General features: G+C 42.2%; 1 protein-coding gene across 1 annotated transcript; it reads right to left on the bottom strand.

Moving 5' to 3' along the window:
• Positions 1 to 306: 306 nt before the first annotated feature.
• LOC121605049 (desmoglein-3-like) lies at positions 307 to 21,811 on the bottom strand. Its single transcript, XM_041934784.1, has 14 exons — positions 21,701 to 21,811; positions 17,597 to 17,683; positions 16,350 to 16,508; positions 16,033 to 16,174; positions 14,701 to 14,861; positions 13,275 to 13,409; positions 12,805 to 12,990; positions 10,532 to 10,905; positions 10,276 to 10,418; positions 9,350 to 9,571; positions 8,793 to 9,035; positions 5,703 to 5,833; positions 5,213 to 5,536; positions 307 to 3,081 (listed from the first exon to the last, which is right to left on the bottom strand). Exons 1-14 carry the CDS (start codon positions 21,743 to 21,745, stop codon positions 2,011 to 2,013), a joined length of 3,423 nt encoding a protein of 1,140 aa, XP_041790718.1. The 5' UTR covers positions 21,746 to 21,811; the 3' UTR covers positions 307 to 2,010.
• Between the last annotated feature and the right edge of the window lie 961 nt (positions 21,812 to 22,772).

The following is a 22,772-nucleotide window of genomic DNA, read 5'->3' as shown; positions in this document are numbered from 1 at the left end:
GCTTGTCATGTCCAACAATATATTTGCCCGCCCTCATGCAGTCACAGAAGGACATGAAACGCTTGTTGACCAGAAGTGTTCCATACAGAAGAGTTTATTAAAGCCATCGATCATGAGACAAATGCTTTCTGTTAGACATGCCTGACATTAGGTCAAAATGTATTCCAGCACATAAGCACCTGACTGCATGGTAATAAATGAACCCTTATTTTTTTACCATTGGATAACCAAGAACATTTACATACAGTACAATTAAGACAAAAAAAACAAAACAAAAAAAAAAAAAAAACAAAAACAAAGCATTGATTGAAGGTTCAGAGTTTAAATCGGTGTGAACATAGAGTAATTTGGAATTAAATAGCACAACTCATGACACTGTGACAGTGACTGGTAAAAAAAGATTTTGTCCAACATGAAACTTTTACTGTAGTTCATTTAAGAGCAACAAGCAAATCATGAGACATTAAAAAAAATCCTTAAATGTAAATTAAACATGTTAAGATCAAGCCGGGTCACAAGAAACCAAAGTGCAAATGAGCAGAAATTGATGTTTACATGTTTGTCTTTTCTTTGGATCGCCCCAAGAAAGTCATATGTTTCTGTCTAGAAACCATCTTCAGTACAGTGACTGAACCCTGACACACAGCACTTAAATATCAAACGAAAACTTTTGCTCACATAAAGGAAAATACAATTAAACACACCAACAGTTTCTGTACAGTTTGTTGCTTAAGACAGACACCTCTGTAAGTCATAGGCTGCTTATTGGTCCCAAGGTTGTACACAGGATGTTTAGTCGTTATAATACAACAGAGGCTCTGAACATAACCACAAAGCTTGCCCCTCTATAACCCACAGAAACCCACCCATGGTAGGCGCACCATTCACTCCACCTGCCTTGCTCATCCCATGCCTTTCACAAACACACATAATGTACAATCTTATGAAATACTATTCAAGATCCTGATATCAGCAAAAAAAATGAAATACAAAATAAACACAACTGATCATGTTGACAGGAATCTTGTAATACAAGATTGACCTTGAGTTGTTATTCAGATAGCCGACGTATATATTTTCTATTTCTAAAGCAATTTAGTAAAAAATATTGTGCATGTTGCATGTAAAACAAGTTTACATGAAGAACAAGACTAAGGGTGCTTTCAGACAGCCAACAGCTTTTGCTGCTCTTTATTGTTTTAAAAGGGCAAACCCTTAGGTTACCCAAACATGTATAATCTCATCCTACGAACAATTTCTTCTATTTTAAGACATAGTATAGCTACATGAGATTATAGTAGCTGGATTGTAGCCTGTGTATGGCACAAGCAGGTAGCTGAGTAGAAGGGTTGCTTCCGTCGATTCAAAGACAGAACAACGACATCACCAGCCAGTAGCTGTGGTGACAACCAGTCCCTCGCCGAAATAACGTTTACATCTAACAATGGTGAGATTTAGCAGGTGTTTAGTATGTCCACTATCTTAGTTCACTATGTTAGCATGCTAACATTTGCTAATTAGAACCAAGCACAATGTAGAGCTGAAGCTGATGGGAATGCCATTAGTTTTGCAGACATTTGGCATAAACCAAAGTATTGGACAAACAAAAATTTTCAACTGATAATAATGCAAAATAGGTATCTTGTTGCTGGAGTGGACTGAGCCAGCAATGGGGGGCAGCAATGTGTTTGAATCCAAAGTCTGGTTGGAATTTTTTTTTTTTTTTCAGAAAACTACAAATACATAGATATATATCAACTATCATGGTCTTTTTTTATCCTACATAAAAGTTGTTAACATGCACTCTGGTGTCAAATAGAATCTGTCGGATGAACATGCACGTACATGTAGTTTCATTATTTATCAAACAGCTGCAGCACACCCTCCAGCATTAAACTGACATGGGCATGCAGGGTGTCTCTCATAAATATTCTTGACAGGTTGCCTCACCAGAAGTTTGAACTGCGTTAAATAATGTCGTTTCCAACATCACAATTCACTGAATTTGTCTTACATCACAGCCTTCTGTTGTGTGGGGGCTGTGCTCACCGTGGTGGTAGATGAACCCAATACGATGCTCTGAGAGCCAGTGGATGTGTTGCCGTTGTTGTAGAGGACTCTTTGAGATCCAGAGATATCACTCATCTGGGACAGGCCTCCTGCCTCCTGCACCAGCTGCCCTCCGTTGTCTATTGGCCCTCCGACCACCAGGACACTCTGAGATCCTGAAAGCCCTCCAGGCTGTAGAGTGGCCCCTGGCACGAAGCAGGTCTGGCTTCCTTTCAGCACTTTCATTGACCCTGCAGGTACCTTGCCCTCCACGACCATCATGGCATGGGAGCCAGGTAGGTTGCCAGTGTGGATCATATTGGCACCAGCCCCCTGGAGCCCACTCCTCTCCACCAGCATCATGCCAGGGCCCTGTGCTTGTCCACTGGACACCACAGTCTGTCCCTGTACGACCACACCTTGGGCAGGCCCAGTCTGGGTGCTGTTAACCAGTACCATGCCCTGCAGGTTGGTGGCTGGTGCCTCAGCTAGCAGCACGGTGTTCTGAACCTGTGGCTGGACTACATAGGGCATCGGCTGCAGCACAGGGGTGGTGGTGTAGTAGACAGGCTGCTGCTGTTGTAGCAGAAGCATCTGGCCTTGATTTGTTATTCCTTTCTTCACTTTGGTCGTCCCTTGTCTTACTGTGGCCGTGCTTTCCTTCACCATCTGAGAATGCCCGGATGTCTCCCTGACCACAGTCTGCTCTGTTTTGGGCACAGTCGGCTGCAGCTGGGGTGGAGGGGGCAGCTGTTGGGCAGTCACCACACTTGATACTGAGCTCTGAGTGTTGACTAATGCAGCTGGTGGAGGAGTGAATGCATGTGTTACTTCAGTTGGGATCTTCTTGCCTCCACATACCTCAGCCAGGGTCTTGAACTTTGGCCCAAGGTCATCGAGGAACTGCAGGTCATTGTCACACTCCAGGAGGCTGCAGCAGCCCACTGAGCCAGCAGAGGAGCCCTGGCCTTCGTAGTCATAAACCAAAAGATCATCCTTCACTGCAAGGTTCTCGCTTCCACTGGACACTTTCTGTTGGGAGAAAAAAAGGAAATCATCACTACAGTTACTTTTTTGTTGACTGAACAAGGCTTGACTGTTTTGTTTTGCATTCACGATGCAAACAGTATTTTAGTTCAACTTTTAATGAATGCAGCCGTATCAAAATACTAAATTGGACATTAAAAAAACTAAAATCAAATTATTAGTATGACATCAAAACCTAATCAGTCATCCTGGTGTAAAACAGTGGCGGTGCTTAAGAGCTGTTGGTATGTCCATTAACACACAGGAAGTTAGTTAGCTCAAAGGGCTCTTTAAAATAAGCTTTAGGGCATTCAATCGTTCGCAACTGGACCTTGTCAGTTTGTCTTAGAAGACGTTTCGCCTCTCATCCGAGCAGGCTTCATCAGTTCGTATGCAACCAGACTAGATAGGACAGCTCTAGTCCAATGCAATGGTGTTAGGTTCAAGTATTTATCCCCTGAGTGAGACCAACCCACAAAAAACAAGAATGGTATCACTCTATTGTGAGGCAAACGATCCCCCCATTAAGGTGGGGTGGGGTGCAACCCTTTGGTGTCAACGACAGTCGTTAGCCTCGTTAGTGTCCCATTGTTGTCATTGGGAGGCTCCTGGAGCCATGTGTGAATGGCTTTGTTGTTTGTTTTTAGAGGCTAAATCTTTGAATCTCTTAGGGAGAGATGAAAGGACAGCATTGTATGTCGGCAACTGTTGGCTTGGTGTGTCAGGGACACAGAACCGCAGCTCACTGTTCTGCCACATTGAGCCTGACTAGGTCCCTTCTACTGAAACTGCAACTCTGCTGCACAAAAATCTTTTGCTCATTGGCTGTCAAGACCCAAAAGCCCGGGAGATTTGGATCAAAGACACAAAGGGGAAATGAATACAAAACTTTTTTGTACAGTCAGAGATGGTTTTTCAACCTTGACATAGATAGCTTCTCTTACCCCTCTTTCAAACCATCTGTCTTCTCTGTCCAGAATATGCACATTTTTATCCTCAAAGGAGTGTGCTTCCTCCTTGAGATGCAGGTAAACAGCTGAGTCCAGCCCTGAAGAGTTAGCCCTTCTGTGTTGTGCCATGCGTCTGCTCAGTGGCTGTTTGGTTTCCCCAATATACAAGTCTGTGCATTCCTTACTGCACTGGACTGCATACACCAGATTGTTTTTCTGAGTGTGAGGTGTCCGGTCTTTGGGGTGCACCAGCCTTTGTCTGAGAGTGTTCCCAGGTTTGAAATGTACCGGGATGTTGTGTTTGTTAAAGATACGCCTGAGCTTCTCTGATACACCAGACACATATGGAATGACGATGTTATGTCATCTGTCCCTCTTTTCTTCCTCTGTCACCCTGTTCTTTCTGGAAGCAGCTAAACTTTTCACAAAGGACCAGCTGGGATAACCTCATGTTTTGAGGGCCCCCCTCAGGTGTTTGTGTTCCTTGTCCCTTGCCTGTTGGCTGGTTGGAACATTATCAGCTCTGTGTTGTAGAGTTCTGATAACACCTAGTTTGTGTTCCAGTGGGTGATGTGAGTCAAAAAGGAGGTACTGGTCTGTGTGAGTAGGTTTTCTGTAAACCCCAATATGGAGGCGCCTGTTCTCTCCAATGTGGACATCACTGGCTCCAGGAGCCTCCCAATGACAACAATGGGACACTAACGAGGCTAACGACTGTCGTTGAGATCAAAGGGTTGCACCCCACCCCGCCTTAATGGGGGGATCGTTTGCCTCACAATAGAGTGATACCATTCTTGTTTTTTGTGGGTTGGTCTCACTCAGGGGATAAATACTTGAACCTAACACCATTGCATTGGACTAGAGCTGTCCTATCTAGTCTGGTTGCGTACGAACTGATGAAGCCTGCTCGGATGAGAGGCGAAACGTCTTCTAAGACAAACTGTCAAGGTCCAGTTGCGAACGATTGAATGCCCTAAAGCTTACAATGACCTGGATGAATGAGAATATTCACAGGCCTTTAAAATAAATTCTGAAGAGTAAAGGTCAAACTTAACCTTTGTTTTAATTGACAGGACAAGTATAGAGCTGTTATGGCAAAGACATTTGCAACTGAGCATTTCCTACAATGAGTTACAGAAGATGAAAAAGAATAAAGAAAATAAAGGGTAGAAACCATGATACCTCACCTGAGAATAGTACTGTCCCAGGAAATGGTCTGGCAGAGCCATTCCGTCATAAAGTCCTCCACCTACTCTTGATTCTCTGGCCTCAAACCCAGAGTAGAGGCCACTGCCACTTGCCGCGTTCATCATCCCCCATGTTCCTTCTCTGTGGCCACTCGAAAGACCATCTGTATAGATGGCCCCATTCATCCCATCCATGGAAGTGACAGATTTCTGGAAATCCAACCCTGCCATTGGCGCCATTGCTGAAACATTTTTTACTGTGCCCATATCCATTTTGATCATATCTCCATCCTGTTGAGTTGGCATGTTCAGTAGTGGCACCTCCTATCACAAACCAGTGATCCAAATGTTAGAACAGAGTCAACAAAAATCAGTTCATACAGCTTTTAAGCAGACATCATCTTAATAACAAGTGTCCAGTATGTATGGCAGCATTCCTGTCCTCAACAGTAGTGGTCATGTGTTTAAAAAGTAAATATGTTGGTCTTACCGTGTTCTCTCCCTGGCCCTCAGTACGGTAGTTAATGAGGTGTGATTTGGTGTCGAAAGGCATCTCAGCAAAGCCCCCTGGCAGACCCGCAGCCCCCCCACATTGGCAGAAGAGCAGCAACAGAGGAATGACTGTAAAAACAACAACAACATGGTGTGATGTAGGGACTGCAGTGGTGGTGGGGTCACCGAAAAAAAGAGGTGCAGTTTCAATTTATCTGGCACACATATAATCTAGTTATATCATCTCTTGTAAAAGGCCACCATATCATACTTTATTATCACCACTAGGTCTTTCTATAACCTCTTTCTTTCGATAATCCTTAATCAGACCCACGACCATGTCTACAATTAGAGACATCTCAGAGAAGTTAATTAATTTTCCCATTACACCTTTTGCTTTCTCGTAACTGGTTGAACATTCACAATGATGTGAAAACTTTGCTTTTTACTCTATTGTGGACATCGGGTGACCCATTCAGCCACTGTTTACACTTGGGACCAGCTGTTAGTGCTGTGCAACACCGGTGTACTCCCAGCGGAAAGACCAGAGATCCCCGCGGACATACGGTGACGGAGAAGGGGATGCAGAGCTGGAGTTAAGTGCTGGGACAAGCGACAACAGTATAAACCATCTATAGCGTCTCTTATTATGGGGAATGTAAGATCTGTCCAGAATAAGATAAGCTAACGGCGCTAACCAGACTAAATCATGCTTCCCTGTCCTCAACTCTGCCCACCTTCACCCAGGATGTCAAATGCCACACCAGAGACAATAAAACACTGGAATTAATGTATGCAAACACCAAGGATGCTTACAGCTCTTCACCCCTTGCCCCACTGGGCAGATCTGATCACAACTTGGTTCATCTGCAACCTACTTACATACCTTTGGTGAGTAAACAACAGCCAACCATTAGGTATGTGAATCCAGTATGGCACTGAGGGACTGTTTTGACACCACCGACTTGGAAGTGTTGTGCAGTCCTCACAGGGAGAACATTGACAGTTTGACAACATGTATCTCAGACTACATTAACTTTTGTGTGGACAACAGAACTGAACTGAGTCGAAGAGAGTGCAGAGGGAGCTGGAAAGAGAGATCAGGAAAGGCAAGGAGAGCTGTCAGAGGAAGCTGGAGCAGCGCCTGAACGCTAGAGAGGTTTGGAGGGCTCCTGAAAACCATCTCGGGCAACAGCAGCAACAACAGCAGGGGCCCAGAATCTGGAGATTGGGAATGGGCTAATGAGCTGAACCTTTTTTTTAACAGGTTTGATTCTAACCCTGTTCCCTCCCCCATCCACCAGAGCCCAGACCAGACGCTGTTGCCTCTCAGCATCCCCTCCATTCCCCCCAGTTCATCTATCATCTACCTGCTCCATCGCTCTCTTTCCCACCTGGAGAGCGCTGGTAACACAGTGAGGATCATGTTTTTTGACTTCTCCAGTGCTTTCAACACAATCCAACCGTCACTGCTGAGGGGGAGGCTGGACAGAGTTGGAGTAGACTGTCACCTGGCTGCATGGCTGCAGGAAAGCACCACAGACTACTCCAGTGTGCATCCAGGGATTTGACATTGAGATTGTGGAGGAGTACAAATACCTGGGTGTACACCTAAACAATAAACTGGACTGGTCCACTAACACTGATGCGCGGCATAGAAAGGGCCAAAGTCGTCTCCATCTCCTGAGAAGACTGAGGTCATTTGGAGTATGTTGGACATTACTGAGGACTTTCTATGACTCTGTGGTTGCATCTGCAGTCTTTTACACAGTGGTCTGCTGGGGCTGCGGAAGCTCTGAGACTTAATAAACTGGTCAGGAGAGCTGGCTCTGTCCGGGACTGCCCTCTGGACACCACTGAAGATGTAGGTGAGAGGAGGATGTTAGCCAAGCTGACATCCATCATGGAAACCCTCTGCATGACACAGTGGGGGCCCTCAGCAGCTCCTTTAGTAACAGACTGCTGCATCCACCCTGTAAGAAGGAACGCTACCGCAGGTCCTTCATACCAACAGCTGTCAGATTATTCAACTCCAGCATCACCTAACATAAGACTGTGTTGATGTTGTTTGACAAATTACGCTCATATCCATACTTTTGTCCAATATTATATATTTCCTTTCACATTTTGTGCAATATTACATATCATTTATTGTTTTGTGTATTTTATTCTTCTGTGCAATAGTAGTAACACTATTTTTTTTTTTTATTTGAAGACAGCATACATTGTTCTTTTTTCCACAGCTACTGGAGCAATACATACTTTTTCCAGATTTTTTATTTTTTCTTCTATATAGTCGAAATTTCATTTTGCTTGTTTAATATGTACATATATATATATAGTCTTCTTTTTATTTTGTATTTTGTTTCTTTTTCAAATGTTCTCTATTTTTCTTCCCACTGCTATCGCATGTTGCTGTAATGCCTAAATTTCCCTGGCTGTGGATAAATTAAGTTTTATCTTGTCTTATCTTATCTTATCTTATCTTATCTTATCTTATTTATCTGACATTTAATATGATATAGAGAAATATTTCAGATTTGAATCCAAACTTTCAGGTGCTCAAAATCCGTTATCTGTAAGACAGTGTGGAGCAGGTATGTCAAACCTATTCCATAAAGGGTCATGTGGCTGCAAGTTCCTTCCAACCAAGGAGGAGCACACCAGGCTGGACTCATTTAATCAGCTGATCTCAGTCTTCAGCTGTGATCCCTTGATTGGTTGGAACAAAAACCTGCAGTCACACGGCCTATGATGGAATAGGATCGACATGTCTGGTGTAGAGGGTTTGGATGCCTCTGTGTTTTCTCATGGGGTTACAGCTACAGCTTTTAGGTATTGGTGTCTTACATATTAATTTAGAATTCTGTTGATATTTAACAAAGTCCTTAAATATTAGTTTACATTTGAAAAAACATTCAACCTCGCTTTGGTCTTGGCTGTGAATCATTCCTTCTGGCTTTATCTTTGGTTTAAATTAAACTTGAGCCCAAACTTGAACTCAGCCTGTCTAGGGATTATCTTCAGCAATGGCAACATGTCAAGATTGCGTGAGCCTTCATGAGAATGAACATCACATCATGCTTACGAAGTAAGAGCAGCAGGCCCAGGAATAGCAGTCCAATGCCTGCAGGTCCAAACTCTGCTTCTTTGCTGGACTGGCCGTTGGAGCCTCGTTTTCCACACAGAACTCCATCCTCACAGGTACAAACTTGGACCTTCACTGTCTGTGGTTCTGGACAGGCATGGCCCTGCTCATCCTTCACCACAAATTTCACCTCATAGGAACCAGGCCACATGGACTCCTGGGCCCTCAGGATAGCAGCAGTGTCTGCCAGCAACAAGACAAAAATATCAAAAGTGTAGATAATCAATATGCTTTACTCCAAAACTAACAGTACTCTGGTAAGACTCACGCTTAAATTTGGCATTTCCACATTCTATCTTAAAAACAAGGTTTCAGAGTTTTAAGGTCAAACCCTGTTATTAACCCTGTTATTGGTGAAGTTTAAAGCAACCAAAAAAATCAAGCAGTGAGTTTGGCAGACACCAATTCATGTTGATACATTTCTAGCTTTATATCTATTTGTATGTTTATATATCTGACTACCATTACTTTCAAATAATTGGCAGTATTCTCCTCACCATTCAGATGCTCCACTTGCCATTTGCCCTCAGTGCCCTCTGGGACAATTTCAAACTCAAAAGGAGGTCCGTTAGGGAATGAATCTTCATCTTTAGCATTCACAATAACAGAATCATCCGTGGTACACATGGTCTGGATGTCACTGGTCAGTGTGGGGCAGTGGTCATTAAAATCTTCCACCTGGATGGCTATGGTGCCGGTGACTGTTTTATCAGGTTCGTCTGAGGTGGAAAGACAGAAATAAGAACAGATAATTTAACATTTCCTTTTTTAATTTCCATTCTTCAGAGACAAGTTCAGGGACAAGCACTTCACTCCCCCTGCTGGTGGACAACAGGTGTACACAATTGTTTTCCCTGCTCGTGATAGGACCAGATGATGCAGTCGGATTGAAGGTGACTTAAGTTTTCTCCTTTCTTTATATATGTTTATTGGACTAATTAAGCCGTATGTGTTTATTCACCACAGACAATAATGGCTGATTGATGATGTTCCATAACACACTAAATACAAATACTGGATTTCCACTACATTAGTTGTGGATGCTAATGGTCCCCAGATGGTGAATCCTAATCCTATTTTCATTTAGCAGCTGGGTAGATGAAAATTTCAAAATAGCATAAAATAGTTTTTCATCAGTGCTCCCAAAACAATATTTTATTACTCAATGACCATTGCTCCAGAGCCATTCTCAGAGTAAACTTTATGTTTTATCTCCATTATTGGAAAGTCTGTGAGATTAGTAAACAGTGTCATAGTTTTTTTTTTCATTGATAACTTTCATATTTTTATATTAGGTAAATACTTGTTGAAGTCGATAGCAGAGTTTAGACTTTTAAGCTTGATGTGTCATACCTTTCACAGAGTACTAGTCTGACCTGTATAACATCTGAAGCTAGAGCAGACACAGAGAAGAAGTGTGTACCTTCGGAAATGCACAGTACTTTGGCAATATATGTCCCATTGACCAGGAATTCAGACTCTCTGTCAGGCATCTTGTTAAGTTTGATCTCAGCCGTCTCTGGATCGATGGTCAGCCAGTTGCCAGGGTCTGAGCCCTTGGCATACCTATAGCAGAAACTATCTGTGTCAGTTGTTATCATTGCATGCAGGAAATGAAGCTGACGTTGTAGTTTTAAATGCAGCAGCTTTCATGAGTATATAATTCTGTATGCACTGACCTGACATTCTCAGCTGGTTTCCCAGTGTCTTCATCTATTGCAGCGTATGTGGCAATAACTTCATTAATGTTGATGGAGCCTCCCTCTGAGATGGGAATAGCTTTGACCTTGGGGGCAAAACTGGGACCCTCAGGCTGATTCTTCACGTGGATTTTGATTGGATAGGTTTTCCATGTTGATCCCCATGCTCCCCCTCCGCCGCCTCCGCCGCCTCCGCCGCCTCCACCCCCTCCTCCCCCTCCCCCACCTGCTCCACCGCCTGCTCCACCACCTGCTCCACCGCCTGCTCCACCCCCAGATCCATTATACGATTGAGCCTTGTTTCTCACAGCTATTCCTAGGTCAATGTTCTTCACATCTTCATAATTCACAGCCTGTAAAATGACACACACAAACACTATGAACGCATATTATTATTATAACAATAAAAGATATTAACATTTGTCAATACCAGGTCACTATATTGTCACTATATAGAATTGTCACATTAAGGTGGTGGAAGGGTTTGCTTACACTCGTGACCCTGGGAGCTATTTTGTCGAGGGCAATGGCTCCTCTATGATCACTCTCTGCAAATTTGTCCCAAGTGACCAGTCAGACTGAGAGTGATTCTGAAACTTTTGTGAAATGGCTTCTTTTTGAACTAGGAACACTGGTCCTATGCCCATAGAACCTGGTCAGGCTCAGCCTCAAGATATGGTGTGGTGCCCCTGCTTTGGGGGCCCAGCATTTGCAAGACTGGACATAAGGGTCACTTGCATTCCCAATTGGGAACAGGCCAGGGCCTAGTTGTGCTGACCCGAGGTAAAAAAACAAACAAACAAACAAAAAAAAAAAACTGTCAGCTCTAGAACTAAACTCCTGGGTAAGGCCTGACTTCCTTTATCAGAGCTACCCCCATTTTACAGGCTTGTGGGGTTTTTCCAGAGTGGTGTCTTGTTATTAGACTTGGACAATGTTCAACCATTTGGTGGTTCATAAGTGTACCTTGTAGCAGAACATCAAAACCACCAAAGGTTGATGATCGACTTTGGAGTTGTGTCATGAGACCTGCAATTGTATGTCTTGGACACTCTGGTAAATAGAGGAGACAAAATGTCAACTGGTGGCCATCTGGTACAAACTTTACATAAAGGTGGCGGAAGGAACTGCCAGACAGACCTGGTAACCAAAGAACCAGCTGGTGGCTACTAGTGGTGAGGGAGTTTGTTAAGCTGAAGAGGGAGTCCTTTAAGGCTTGTTGGCCCAGGGTTCTCCTGAAGCAGCAGACAGGTGTCAGGAAGACAGACATAGAAAAGGCAGTGCTGGATGTACTGCCTTTTCTAGCCTTGTCCATTTCTTTGATGGTCACTAAGATAGGCAAAAAGCTCCGCAGTGGCAACAAGGCTGGATTTTAGTCCAAGACGAGATGTTGATGACTCTGCATACTATGGGCTGTCTTGGTTGGCATGTCTTTTCAATGTTGCACAAAAGTCAGGGACATTGCCTCTGGACTAGCAGACCAGGGTGCTGGTTCCCATTTGTTAGGTGTTGGACGAGGGGGCCCCAGCAACATCAAAAGTTAGGAGGAAGCCTTTTAGTTTTTGTGTACCTCTGAATGATAACGAAATTAATCAGATACAGGTAATAGAAATGGGTCCTTCACAGAGTGGCTGTGCTTACCCTAAAAAAATGAGAAAGATATTGGGATATCTCCCTGACCCCTCCCTGTGAAGATGTTCCAAGTGGGTGAGAACATGGATCAAGACCCAGAATACTCTTAAGGTGCAACACATCCAATCTGGTTTAGGAATGCCCTGCAATCCAGTAGGACCTGAAGGATGTGGCTAAGGAGGAGGACATATTGGCTACTTTTCTTAGCCTGCTGTCAGCTAAGACCGGGATAGGAGGCAGAAGATGGATCGATGGATGCATCATCTCAAGTTACACTCCACGTTGCGCCTAAAAGTCGTTCTAAACCACTGCCTGTTGGGGCTTGTAGCTTTATCAGGGAACATTGTGGGCCTTTGGACAAATGAATGTTCTTAAATACCACTGTGTAATAACAGGTGTTTTATGTCCTGATTTTATATTCCAATTCCACCTTAAATACTGTATATTGCTAATTGATGGAGCATGTTATATCCACCCGTACCTCCTGTACAGGCACTGGCCCTATTTTTTCCAGTCATGTCTATCCCTACTCCTGTCATAATGGGCAAGTTACTTCTGTTGTCAAACATGGTGACTGCATTTACCACAAAAGAGATCACACTGCTGTGTTGCTGCTGTACCTTGTCAAGCATTAGGATGCCCTCGTTGGTATTGGGGTCTGTTTTAATGCTGAAGTACCCCGCCTCGTTGCCTTTGACAATGTCATACACAGCTTCCCAGTTGTCTGTACCCTTCAAGTCCAGGTCGTTTGCTTTAAATCTCATCACCTCCACACTGTCTTTGTTCTCCTCAATGCTGCCCTCATACTGCAAGTAAAACACATTATGAGATAAAAAAAAGGGTTCATTTCAGCAGTATTTCTTTTAATATGTGTTGATTAACATTTCTTTGACTTTAATGTGTGATCTGTGACATAAGCATGTCAACATTGTCATATATTCTATTTTACCTCAAAAGAAAACAGTGAAATCACGCCACCGTCGTGAAAACCATTTTTTTCTTGAGCCAATACATTCATACGTAAAGTTGCATATTAAATGTGTATACCAACGACTATGTTGACGGTGAAAAGTGTAAGAAAGAAAACTACCTGCTCTTTTTCCAGAGTGGGACGGTTGTCATTCACATCTCGGATCTTAATGGTAACAGTGGAGGTTGCAGCATTTCCCCCTGGTTTGCCATTTAAGTCTTGACCTTTCACCGTCAGAGTGTACTGATCTGCAGTCTGAAAGTGGAAAATGGTCAGAAATTACTTAAATGTGTTGCACACTGTTGTGAAATGGGACTAATGTAAGATGTGAATTCTGAGAGGTGAACTATGAACTATACTGTATAACGTTGCAAGGTCGACAGAGAAGTGATGCTCCCATTTGCAGTAATTTACAGAATATTGGATTCATAGCAAACAAAGTTGTCATTGTCTGGTCCAGCCAAAAGGACCAGAGTGGGGAGACCCAGACTCGCTGTGTGATTTGGTCAAATTGCCAGTTTCCAAGAGGATGGCAAGGCCATGTACCTTGAAGCACTGTCTAATGTAGGGTATGTGGTTCATGCACAACTTAAGTTACGATTTCTGTTAGAGGCACTTATGTCAAAGGATTTGGGACAAATCAGTGCAACAGTTGGTATTGTATTTGAAGAGGACACAAAGGTGTTGACCTGGTGAACATCCAAGACAAGACATCTTGCACCTAAGTGTCAACTGAATGAGTCGGGTGACTATTTACAAACTGAGGTATTGCAAGATATAAGGTACAGTAAACGCTCTACACTGGTAAATGTTCTTAAAATTATTTGAGTCAACAAGCAGGCTGTAATTTCTCCACACGGGATGATGGTAATCAAAGGGTAGGAAATCATGAACTTGTTGTTGATATGAAGTCGGGGAACATTAGGCATTGTCTTTGCAAAGCTTTATGAACATTTGGAGAAAACTTTGTTGCCAGAGACACAGTAACAGTGGCTTTAGACACAGACAGATAATGGTGTCTTAAAAAGTACTTTAAGGTGAGCTAGAGCAAACTATATGGTCGTGAAAACAGCAGCAATAACTTAATTTTTTTGGTCACCCTCGTTGAGTAATCGGATTAAACTGGTAAAATAAAGGTTAAAGAAAAATAAAGGTAAAATAAAATGAAATGAAATGAATAAATGCTCTTGAGCAGCATTACAAGCTCTAAATGCATCACTGACTCATACATATGTTACTATGGTGTTAAAGTGATTCTCTTTTAACACAGCCAGCAGACATGGAGCACTTCACCAATTATTTGGAGCTGTTTTATTTTTATTTTTTAAATTATATTAGCTCTGGTTTAATCTCCCCTAACTCTTCAGAGTAATATCTGGCTTTTGCTACTAAATGCTCCAGTATGTCCCCCAATAGGTCCTACCTTTGCCACTGTGGGAGTAATTCTAGACAGGTAGCATACAGTGGGTCTATTTACTTTTAATAATCCCAAACTGGGAAATTTCTTTCTGCATTTAACCTGTGGATGTGTTGGTGTAGTCCATACCTCTCTGTCTAGACCAGAATTTTTGACATAGATGGTTCCATCCTTGCCCATGTAGAACATGTCACCAGGCGGATTCTGATTTACGATGGAATAAGCGATCTGAGAGTTCTCGTTCCCTGGTTCATCAGCATCAGACGCAGTTACTTTCATGACTGGAGTCCCTGTAAATAAAATGAAACACCCATCACACTTAAATGTCTTCTGTACAGTTTAAATGTAAACAAACAAAAGTTATGCTTACATCCAGCATTTCTCACCCAAAAACTGTATGCATATCCTTGAGGCCTTAGGAAAAAAACACGGCAATGGCAGTGAATCTCGCCGATGTGCATGTGCATCCATATGTATGAGGCGTTCTCATAGCCACAAAATGTAACTTAATCTGTTATAAACTGGGCGCAGGAGGAAGTGAAGATGGTTGAATAACTTTTTGTAAAATAGCTTACAAGGGCATTAAACTCCATTTAGTTAGGGAAGCTGCTGGAGCTTTCTACAGAACTATGCAAATACACAAAATGATTTGCTGGTCAAAGCTATGGGAGAAAATTATTGTCTTATTGTAAATATTTGTGATTACCTGGCTTTTAGCTTTATTTTCATGTATTTGCTTGATTGCCTGCTTACTTGTTGAGATTAACTTTACAAATATACATACATGCCTTTCATAGATAGATAGATAGATAGATCGATAGATATACTATGGGAAATTTCAGTGCAGCAGCAGCATTACACACAGTGAAATAAGTGAAAAATTGTGAAATAGGACTATAAAGAATAGCAAGCAGTAAAAATTATATACATACTAATAAAATAGCAAAAATAGCAAACAGTAGTAATAAAAAGGTATTGTATTTTTTCATTAACACTCTGTAGATTATGGATGATATAAGAAAGTACCATAATTGTCTAATTCCTTTGTATCCGAATATTGTTGGTTTATGTCAACAATGTTCATGGGACTCCTGGGTGGCAGGTAAATTGGGTTGGAAGGAACTGGCAGGTTTTTGGTTTGCTAATGCTCGTTTTTGTGTTTTCATTCATGTACGCTGTTAGAGCAGGCATGTCCAAACTATTCCACAAAGTGCTGTGTGGCTGCAGGTTTTTGTTCCAGCTCCACTCCTGCATCACCTGGCAGGAAGTTGGAACACTGATGTCCTCTGCTAGCAGACTAAACAGGGATGCAGACTTTAAACAGGGCTGTGGAACCTAGCAGTGATCAGTGGGCGCTTTACCAGCTAAATGCACGTGGTAACCCTTTGTACGACAATACATATACACATCATGATTTTTTAATTTATTATTTAAGGATTATGCAATCACAGAAACACTAACCTGCAGGACTGTTCTCATCCACCTCCCCGGGCTCGATGAGTGCAAAGACTGGAGGGTTGTCGTTCTCATCAACAACCTTGAATCGTATTTCGATGTTCTCCTCTGCCAGACTGCCGTCTTGGTACCGAGCAACTCCTGACAGCTGGAACAGAAAACTCAAATGTTGTTGTCTTTATCATCTGACTTAGCAGGTGCATTTACAAGAATAAATAGCCTGTGACAGTGTGACAGCAAATACTGAAGCTTAGCAAGAGAAAATGGACATCAAAGTCAAAAAGTAGAATAGAATAGGACAGAAACTGTCATGTACCACTCACATTGTACATAGAGATCTCCTCCCTGTCAAGTATTTGGGTCACACGAATCATTCCAGTTATAGGATCAACTACAAACACATTGAAGGGTTCCTTGTTTGCACCAACGCCTTCTAGAGAGTAGAGAACATTCCCTCTGCCATTATCGTGATCTGAATAAATCTGGAACACAGAGAAGAAGAGTTGATTCAGTTCAACACAGTCTAATTCATATTCATTTCAGCACACCAGAAGGAAACAACTCAAAACATTTAGACCAGAAAATCAAGAACTATTTGCAAAGTGTTATTAAGTATTTATTTCACTTTAACCATTATTTGTTTTTGAGCACTCATAAATATAAAGCACATGTCAGTTCTGGCCCTCAAGCATTTGTCTCTAACTCTCTCCTATACTCTGGCCACTTGTTCTCCACTGCAGTGGCCTCCATCCTACCGATGCTTGTCTGTTGTAAGACAGTCTGCCCTGTGTTGAGGATGATGAAAATATTCCAGTGGCTCCCTCTGGTGACTGGTGGTGTTTTGTTTTTTTCTTATTTCTTATTTCAGAACTGCAGGTGTTTGTGTCTTTTTTTGTGGACATGTCATTTGACATGTATGTGCAGGATTTTTCTGTATTACATGTATTAAATATTATATGTGGAATCAATTTCTTCGTTTAGGCTTGGATATCATGTTGCACCTGTCATGAAGTGTAGCTATGAAGCTGGTGTTTTGCATGTTATTTTCACAATGTAAATTTGTTGGCGTGTGTTGTTTTTCTTTCGTCTCCTTCTTTTTCTGCCTTGCCTGGCAGGCAATTTAAACACTCCCACACCTGAGGCGCATCACACAATCAAGACAGAGGTGTCGGACTGAAGAGAACTGATAAGCACGAGAGCCGGACATGGTGTGATCGAGTGAGTGAAGGACAGCAGACAAGCACTCAAACTTCTGTCACAACGCAGCTGGTGACTTGGAGCTTTCCCGAAAGAAAACGGTTCCTCCAACCAGGAAGAGTGGTCCAATTCAGACACCCAGTCTCCTCCCTCCACCTATTGCCAGTGCTTGTGTAACGACAGGGCCTTCTCCCTTTTTACTTACCATAAAGAGCTGTCGGCACTGACTGCTTTTAAGGGTTGACCCTCTATTGTTTTTGTAAAAGAAATTGCTTCTGCTTTTTTACACATCAAGTTTGAAATTCAAAACATGTGTGAGTGACTCACAGTCAAAGCTAGCAGGTAGGATTAAAGACAAAGAGCACTGACTCACCCTGGCAACAGATTCCAGATCTGTGTAGTCGACATTTTCCTGCAGTGGTTTCCTCGGGGGAATCCAGACAGCTTTTACCAGAGCAGCCTGGAGGGGAATATAATAGACAGATCCCTCACAATGAACCCTCACATGACAGATTAATGTATGAATGACACATGTAAAGACAGCTGCATATGGCTTAAGGTTGGGATATCAAATATCCCTGCATGGTGTAAAATTGTAGAAAAAATAAAAACTAAATGTGCATCCTGGGAGTAACCTGGGACTGTCACCAACAACAATGTCTTTCTATATTCGTGCACAACCGTCCTGAATGAATGTGTGCTGCCCTGTTTCTGAAAGGAGGGTGGCACAGCAGATCAGACTCAAAGCAGGAACACCCCTAGTTTTCTGTGAGGAGTTAGAACATGAGATAGGAAAATCCTTCCTTCTCAGTGTGTCATAACCCTGCAGCTGAGTCAAAAGTCTGTTGACTCTGAATCTCAGTAGGCTGAGACTCTATTTAACAATCTAAGACCAAAGAACTGTCTTTGTACATAAGCTCCTATTGTACAACCATTTGCACTGATTTTAAATCTGACTGTGTTGTTGTTTAGTCCTTTATACCTGTGCTAAGATGAGGGGGGAAGAGAAAATACTAATAGACTGTATGTTCCAAAGCCCACTGCTGATACCTCGTATCCAAAATAAAACTGCAAAACAGAAAGCATAATTATTCTCACTACAGTCTTTATTTTTCCTCTCCAAATAAAATGTGTCATCTTTGCTTGGTCGTTCTCTTTAAATAGGTGTCTATGTAAATCTAAATTTCATATTAATATGCCAGCTTAGCAGTGACAAAGATGAGTTCTGCGTGCTCACTGCCTCCATAGAAAGACACCAAAACGGATATAATTATTGTAATGGAACCGCTGCTACGAGTGTCACTGTGTCAGAGAGCGAAGGATAAAAAGGACTGTTTCACTGCAGTTACTGAGATTACCTCGTTGCAGATGGTGTCAGCACAGAGACTGTCATAGGTACCTGCCATGACTGACCGGCTTCACTGTGTGATTGGCAGAGAGCTAAAGGCTGTTGTGGTTTTCTTGCCAGTTTGGGGAGCAGGACTTAATGCTAGTCTGAGCGAGAGGCTGGTTCTGAGCTAACGGCACAAATCCCTGTTCATTGACGAATTGTCAGCATACCAGGTAACCAGGTCTTGTTGGTGACCTCATTTGGTGTCAGAATCAAACTCTCTGTTCACATGATTACACTCTGCCACTCGCTAACGCCTTTTTACCATGCTAGCAGAGGACTGCACGGCTGTTAAGATGCTGTATTTGGGGCTCTGAAGAGGCAAACCAGGTTGTGTTCTTACTGATCAATCATTACAATATATTTAATCGCTGAAAGGGAAGACTACTGAACTCCAGTAATTAGATTAGACGATTAGATCAAGCTTATTATAGACTTTTTTAACCATTCACATTCACTTTTCAAAACTCTGTCAATTTGTTTAAAATAACATGTTGACAGGTAAAATACACCAGGAAATGAATTTAGTGTCATCCAATGTCCATCCCTGAGGTGGAAATCTGAGACAGACCTTAATGCAATCAGGTCACACTCTCTGGATATTTTGTCCATTGATTTTGAATTACAGATATTACATCCAAATGTGTTTTGACTGGAGGTATTCCTGTTCTGAATCAGAAAGTGCAGCTACTCATAAAAGACACCCAATACCTGCAACAACATGGAACAGTCAGCTAGATGTCCGTCAAGCACAGTCTGTATGTGTCTCTGCCCAGACAGCCCTGAGACCTGACCTTTTACACCCCATTCATGTAAATGAAGAAGGGGAAGAGATATCTCACCTCCTGCTGCCCCTGCAAACTTCAATTAAGCTGACCTGCCAGTTGGACAGAGGGTGGAGCTGCTGTGGTGAGTCAGTAAGTACTGACTGTTGCCTTTTCACGTGCCTTTTGCGGCATGGCGAAAGAATGCCAGAATGGCCGCAACGTGATGGGCAGCAAGCGGTGTGAGAAGAGTTGAGAGGATGAGCTGCTATAGCCAGCCCGGCTAGTCAACGATAGCATTCTACATGTTGAAAATGATGACACCCTTTCTAGCTAACACTTAGCTGTCATCAGACCTTGTCTCGGAATGGCAAAACATCAAACTTGTTCAATGTGTTCAAACATCATGCCAAATTGCAGAAGGAAAAACAGAATTTCCCTGTGTTTGACCATTGGTGAAGCCTGCTGGAGAGTGTGAAATAGAATCAGCCTTGATTAGATATTTTTCGCAAAAATTTATCACAGTTAATTTACAGGTTGAACTACATATGAACAGTGGGTCATTGCACTGTTTCCCATATTTTAGTGATCTGAGTTTGATGTTGGACGTTCACTGTACTGCAAACAGTAGTGAAGCTGCAGCATTTTGGCGTCAGCTTGCTGACATTTTTTCCATTCCTCTGCCAAGGGATATCTTATGCAGCTGTCAGAAGCTCGTTTTAACTCATTATTACAGCTAGGAGGCTGACAAGAATCTTTTTCCCCCTGGAGTGCTCATTACTAGGTCTGCATGAGAAAAACCCAGCATGGATTAAGACATTGTGAGAGCCTGTATGTGAAAGCATCCACCTGTCAGGTACTGTGTGTACCTGCTTGTGTGCAGGGCACACACCCTGCCACTCCCAGATTTAGCTAAGCCTCCACTGTTTAGTCAACGCATGGGCATGCCGGGATAACAGAAGAGGTATGATGAGAAAAAGAGAAGGGAGTGGCCTCACATCTTTTAGTGTGAAAGAACTCACCAGGAGCATCACATACACACACAATGAACAAACTGAATCAGCATTCATGACAGAAACCATTTGTCTTTACGGGTCACCACTTGCATGCATGCTAAACCATACCCCCTCAACTGTTCAGTCTGAAATTGGCTTGATTTCAGAAACACTTAAGGAATATAACTGTGGTCAGTCAGTCAACAAAGCCAGGTTACAGCTGCCTTAGTTCAGAAACGGTAACACACGTTAACTTGTTTTAGTCGAAATCGGCCACTGAATTCCTGATGAACTGGAGGCATTATAAACTGTAGTCTATAATCTGCTGTATAATCCTGAAAGATATTTGAAAAGACCAACGGAAATAATGTGCCGCAAAAGCTCAATGTATGATCCACAGTCAGCATATTGTGCTGTGTGTTTCTGGAGTCAAGTAACTCAATATTAAAACTAGCAGGATTAGAATTTTTTTAATTTCAGTGAGTGCAGTAACATTACGCACCACTTTGGCTTTTTGAGATGCAGGAGCCGCTCTAAGGGTCTCATGTAAAGTTTTTGAGACATTTCAAGAGATCATGAAGTGTCTTGTCTGATTTAAGTGCATTTTTATTATCTGTAAATGGTTGATATGATAAGAAAAAGCTGTCATTGAGCTGTCAAAATAAATCACAGGTATACAATTCATGTCAGAGTGTACAGTGTCCGACTCTGATTAGGTGAAATGGTCACGCATCTTCAACTATTCTTCATTTGTTAAAAATAAGATTCACTGGAGGCTTGTGGGCCTTCACTTTTTCTAGACTGATGATTTAACATGTTGCTGCAACTCTATATGTGGAGAAACTCACATGAGATATTACCAAGTTGTTGGATGAGAGATGATGCCATGTCTGTGCCTCACAGCACAGGCCACATCTGTGTTGTCATGGCAGCCAGCTACAGTATTTGTTCAAGTCAACATGAACAAGATAATTAGCCTATGATGTGAGGGAGTAAACACACCTAGGCTCAATGTTTCATCAGGACAGTACTATTTTTGAAATGGTGATTTAAAAGTTGATGCAATTTCTTATTTATTAAGAATTTCTGAAAACTTCATAGGCTCTTGGGCAATATGGTGGTGGAAACAGCTTAATTTCCCTGTGGGACAAGATACTGAACCCCAAGCTGCGCCATGTGAGTGTGTTAATACTTGTAATGTGCAGGTGGTCTAGCTACCATGTGTCCAGGCTTTGAGTTGTCAGGCAGACTAGAAAAGTGCTATATAATACAATCCATTTACCATAAGAGTAGAAAAAGCAGAGACAGGAAACTCCTTCTGTACTCACCAAAAACAGCAGCAACACAAACACGGGCAGAGAGACCCGGATCATGACTGGAGAAAAGTTGCAGTGTCCGTATCAAGTGAACAGTCCTGATAGCACCAGCGTAAGTTCCTGACAGACTGTGAGCTGATGGAGGTGAGGAGGAGGCTTATGAAAGAGGAGGCGTGCTCCACCACACACACACCTCATCAATGTATAAGGTATTGCGCAATGGCAATATCTACGTGTTCCAGTAAGATGTGTATGATGTATCATGTCATTTTATATGAACCTACTGAGACAAAAGGCATTCTTCTTGTTACTATTATTATTATCATTATTATAAACCATTCACAATGGGTGTGTCAGTCACTTCATCAGTCATCATCCCCTATATATGGACAATCCCTAATTTATTGTACAGTAAGCAGTAAATTGAGGTTTTGAATATTTTTCCGTTGTCTTCTACAAGAGTTCTGGTCTGTGTTCCCACTGAGTTATTAGAAAAATATAGTAAATATGAGGTGGACTGATTTAACAGCTGTAACTGTCACTCTGCATCATCAGCGCCACATTGACTCAGTGTCTCGTTGATGTGCCAAAGGGGCTTACACACAATACTGCGTGTGAATGTGAATGCAGCTCTGGATTTATTAAAATGCTGAACAGGTCATCTGTCATTCTCTGAGGATTTGACAGATTTGAACATAACCCATCTTGCCTTGTTCATGTCCCTGCAAGCCTCCACAGCCTCATACACCTCCAGAAACATGGTGATAGTTTTTTCAAGTTTCATCTTTCAATGTTTTATCAGGTAGTGTACAACAGCATAAAAACACAGTTTCTAACCCTCTGGGGTTGGACATCATTTTCTTTAATTATGTGTAGGCTACTTGAAAAAAATAAGATACACATATACTTTATTTCAAAGTTTTCACTGAGTAAAGAGTGAATTTGGCCCCAAAAAACTGAAAAGTTAAAGTCCAATTTTTGAAATTCTTCTAATCTCTTGTGACATACCCCTAACTCGAACTGCTTGATTCTTGAAATGGACTTATCAAATTTAAAGGTTCACAAAAGTAGTAGAATATATGAA

Source organism: Chelmon rostratus, chromosome 4, assembly GCF_017976325.1.
Source record: "Chelmon rostratus isolate fCheRos1 chromosome 4, fCheRos1.pri, whole genome shotgun sequence".
In the NCBI taxonomy this organism is placed as follows: domain Eukaryota; kingdom Metazoa; phylum Chordata; class Actinopteri; order Chaetodontiformes; family Chaetodontidae; genus Chelmon; species Chelmon rostratus.
The sequence above is the reverse complement of the archived record's forward strand: the minus strand, read 5'-3'. Positions and strand labels throughout refer to the sequence as shown.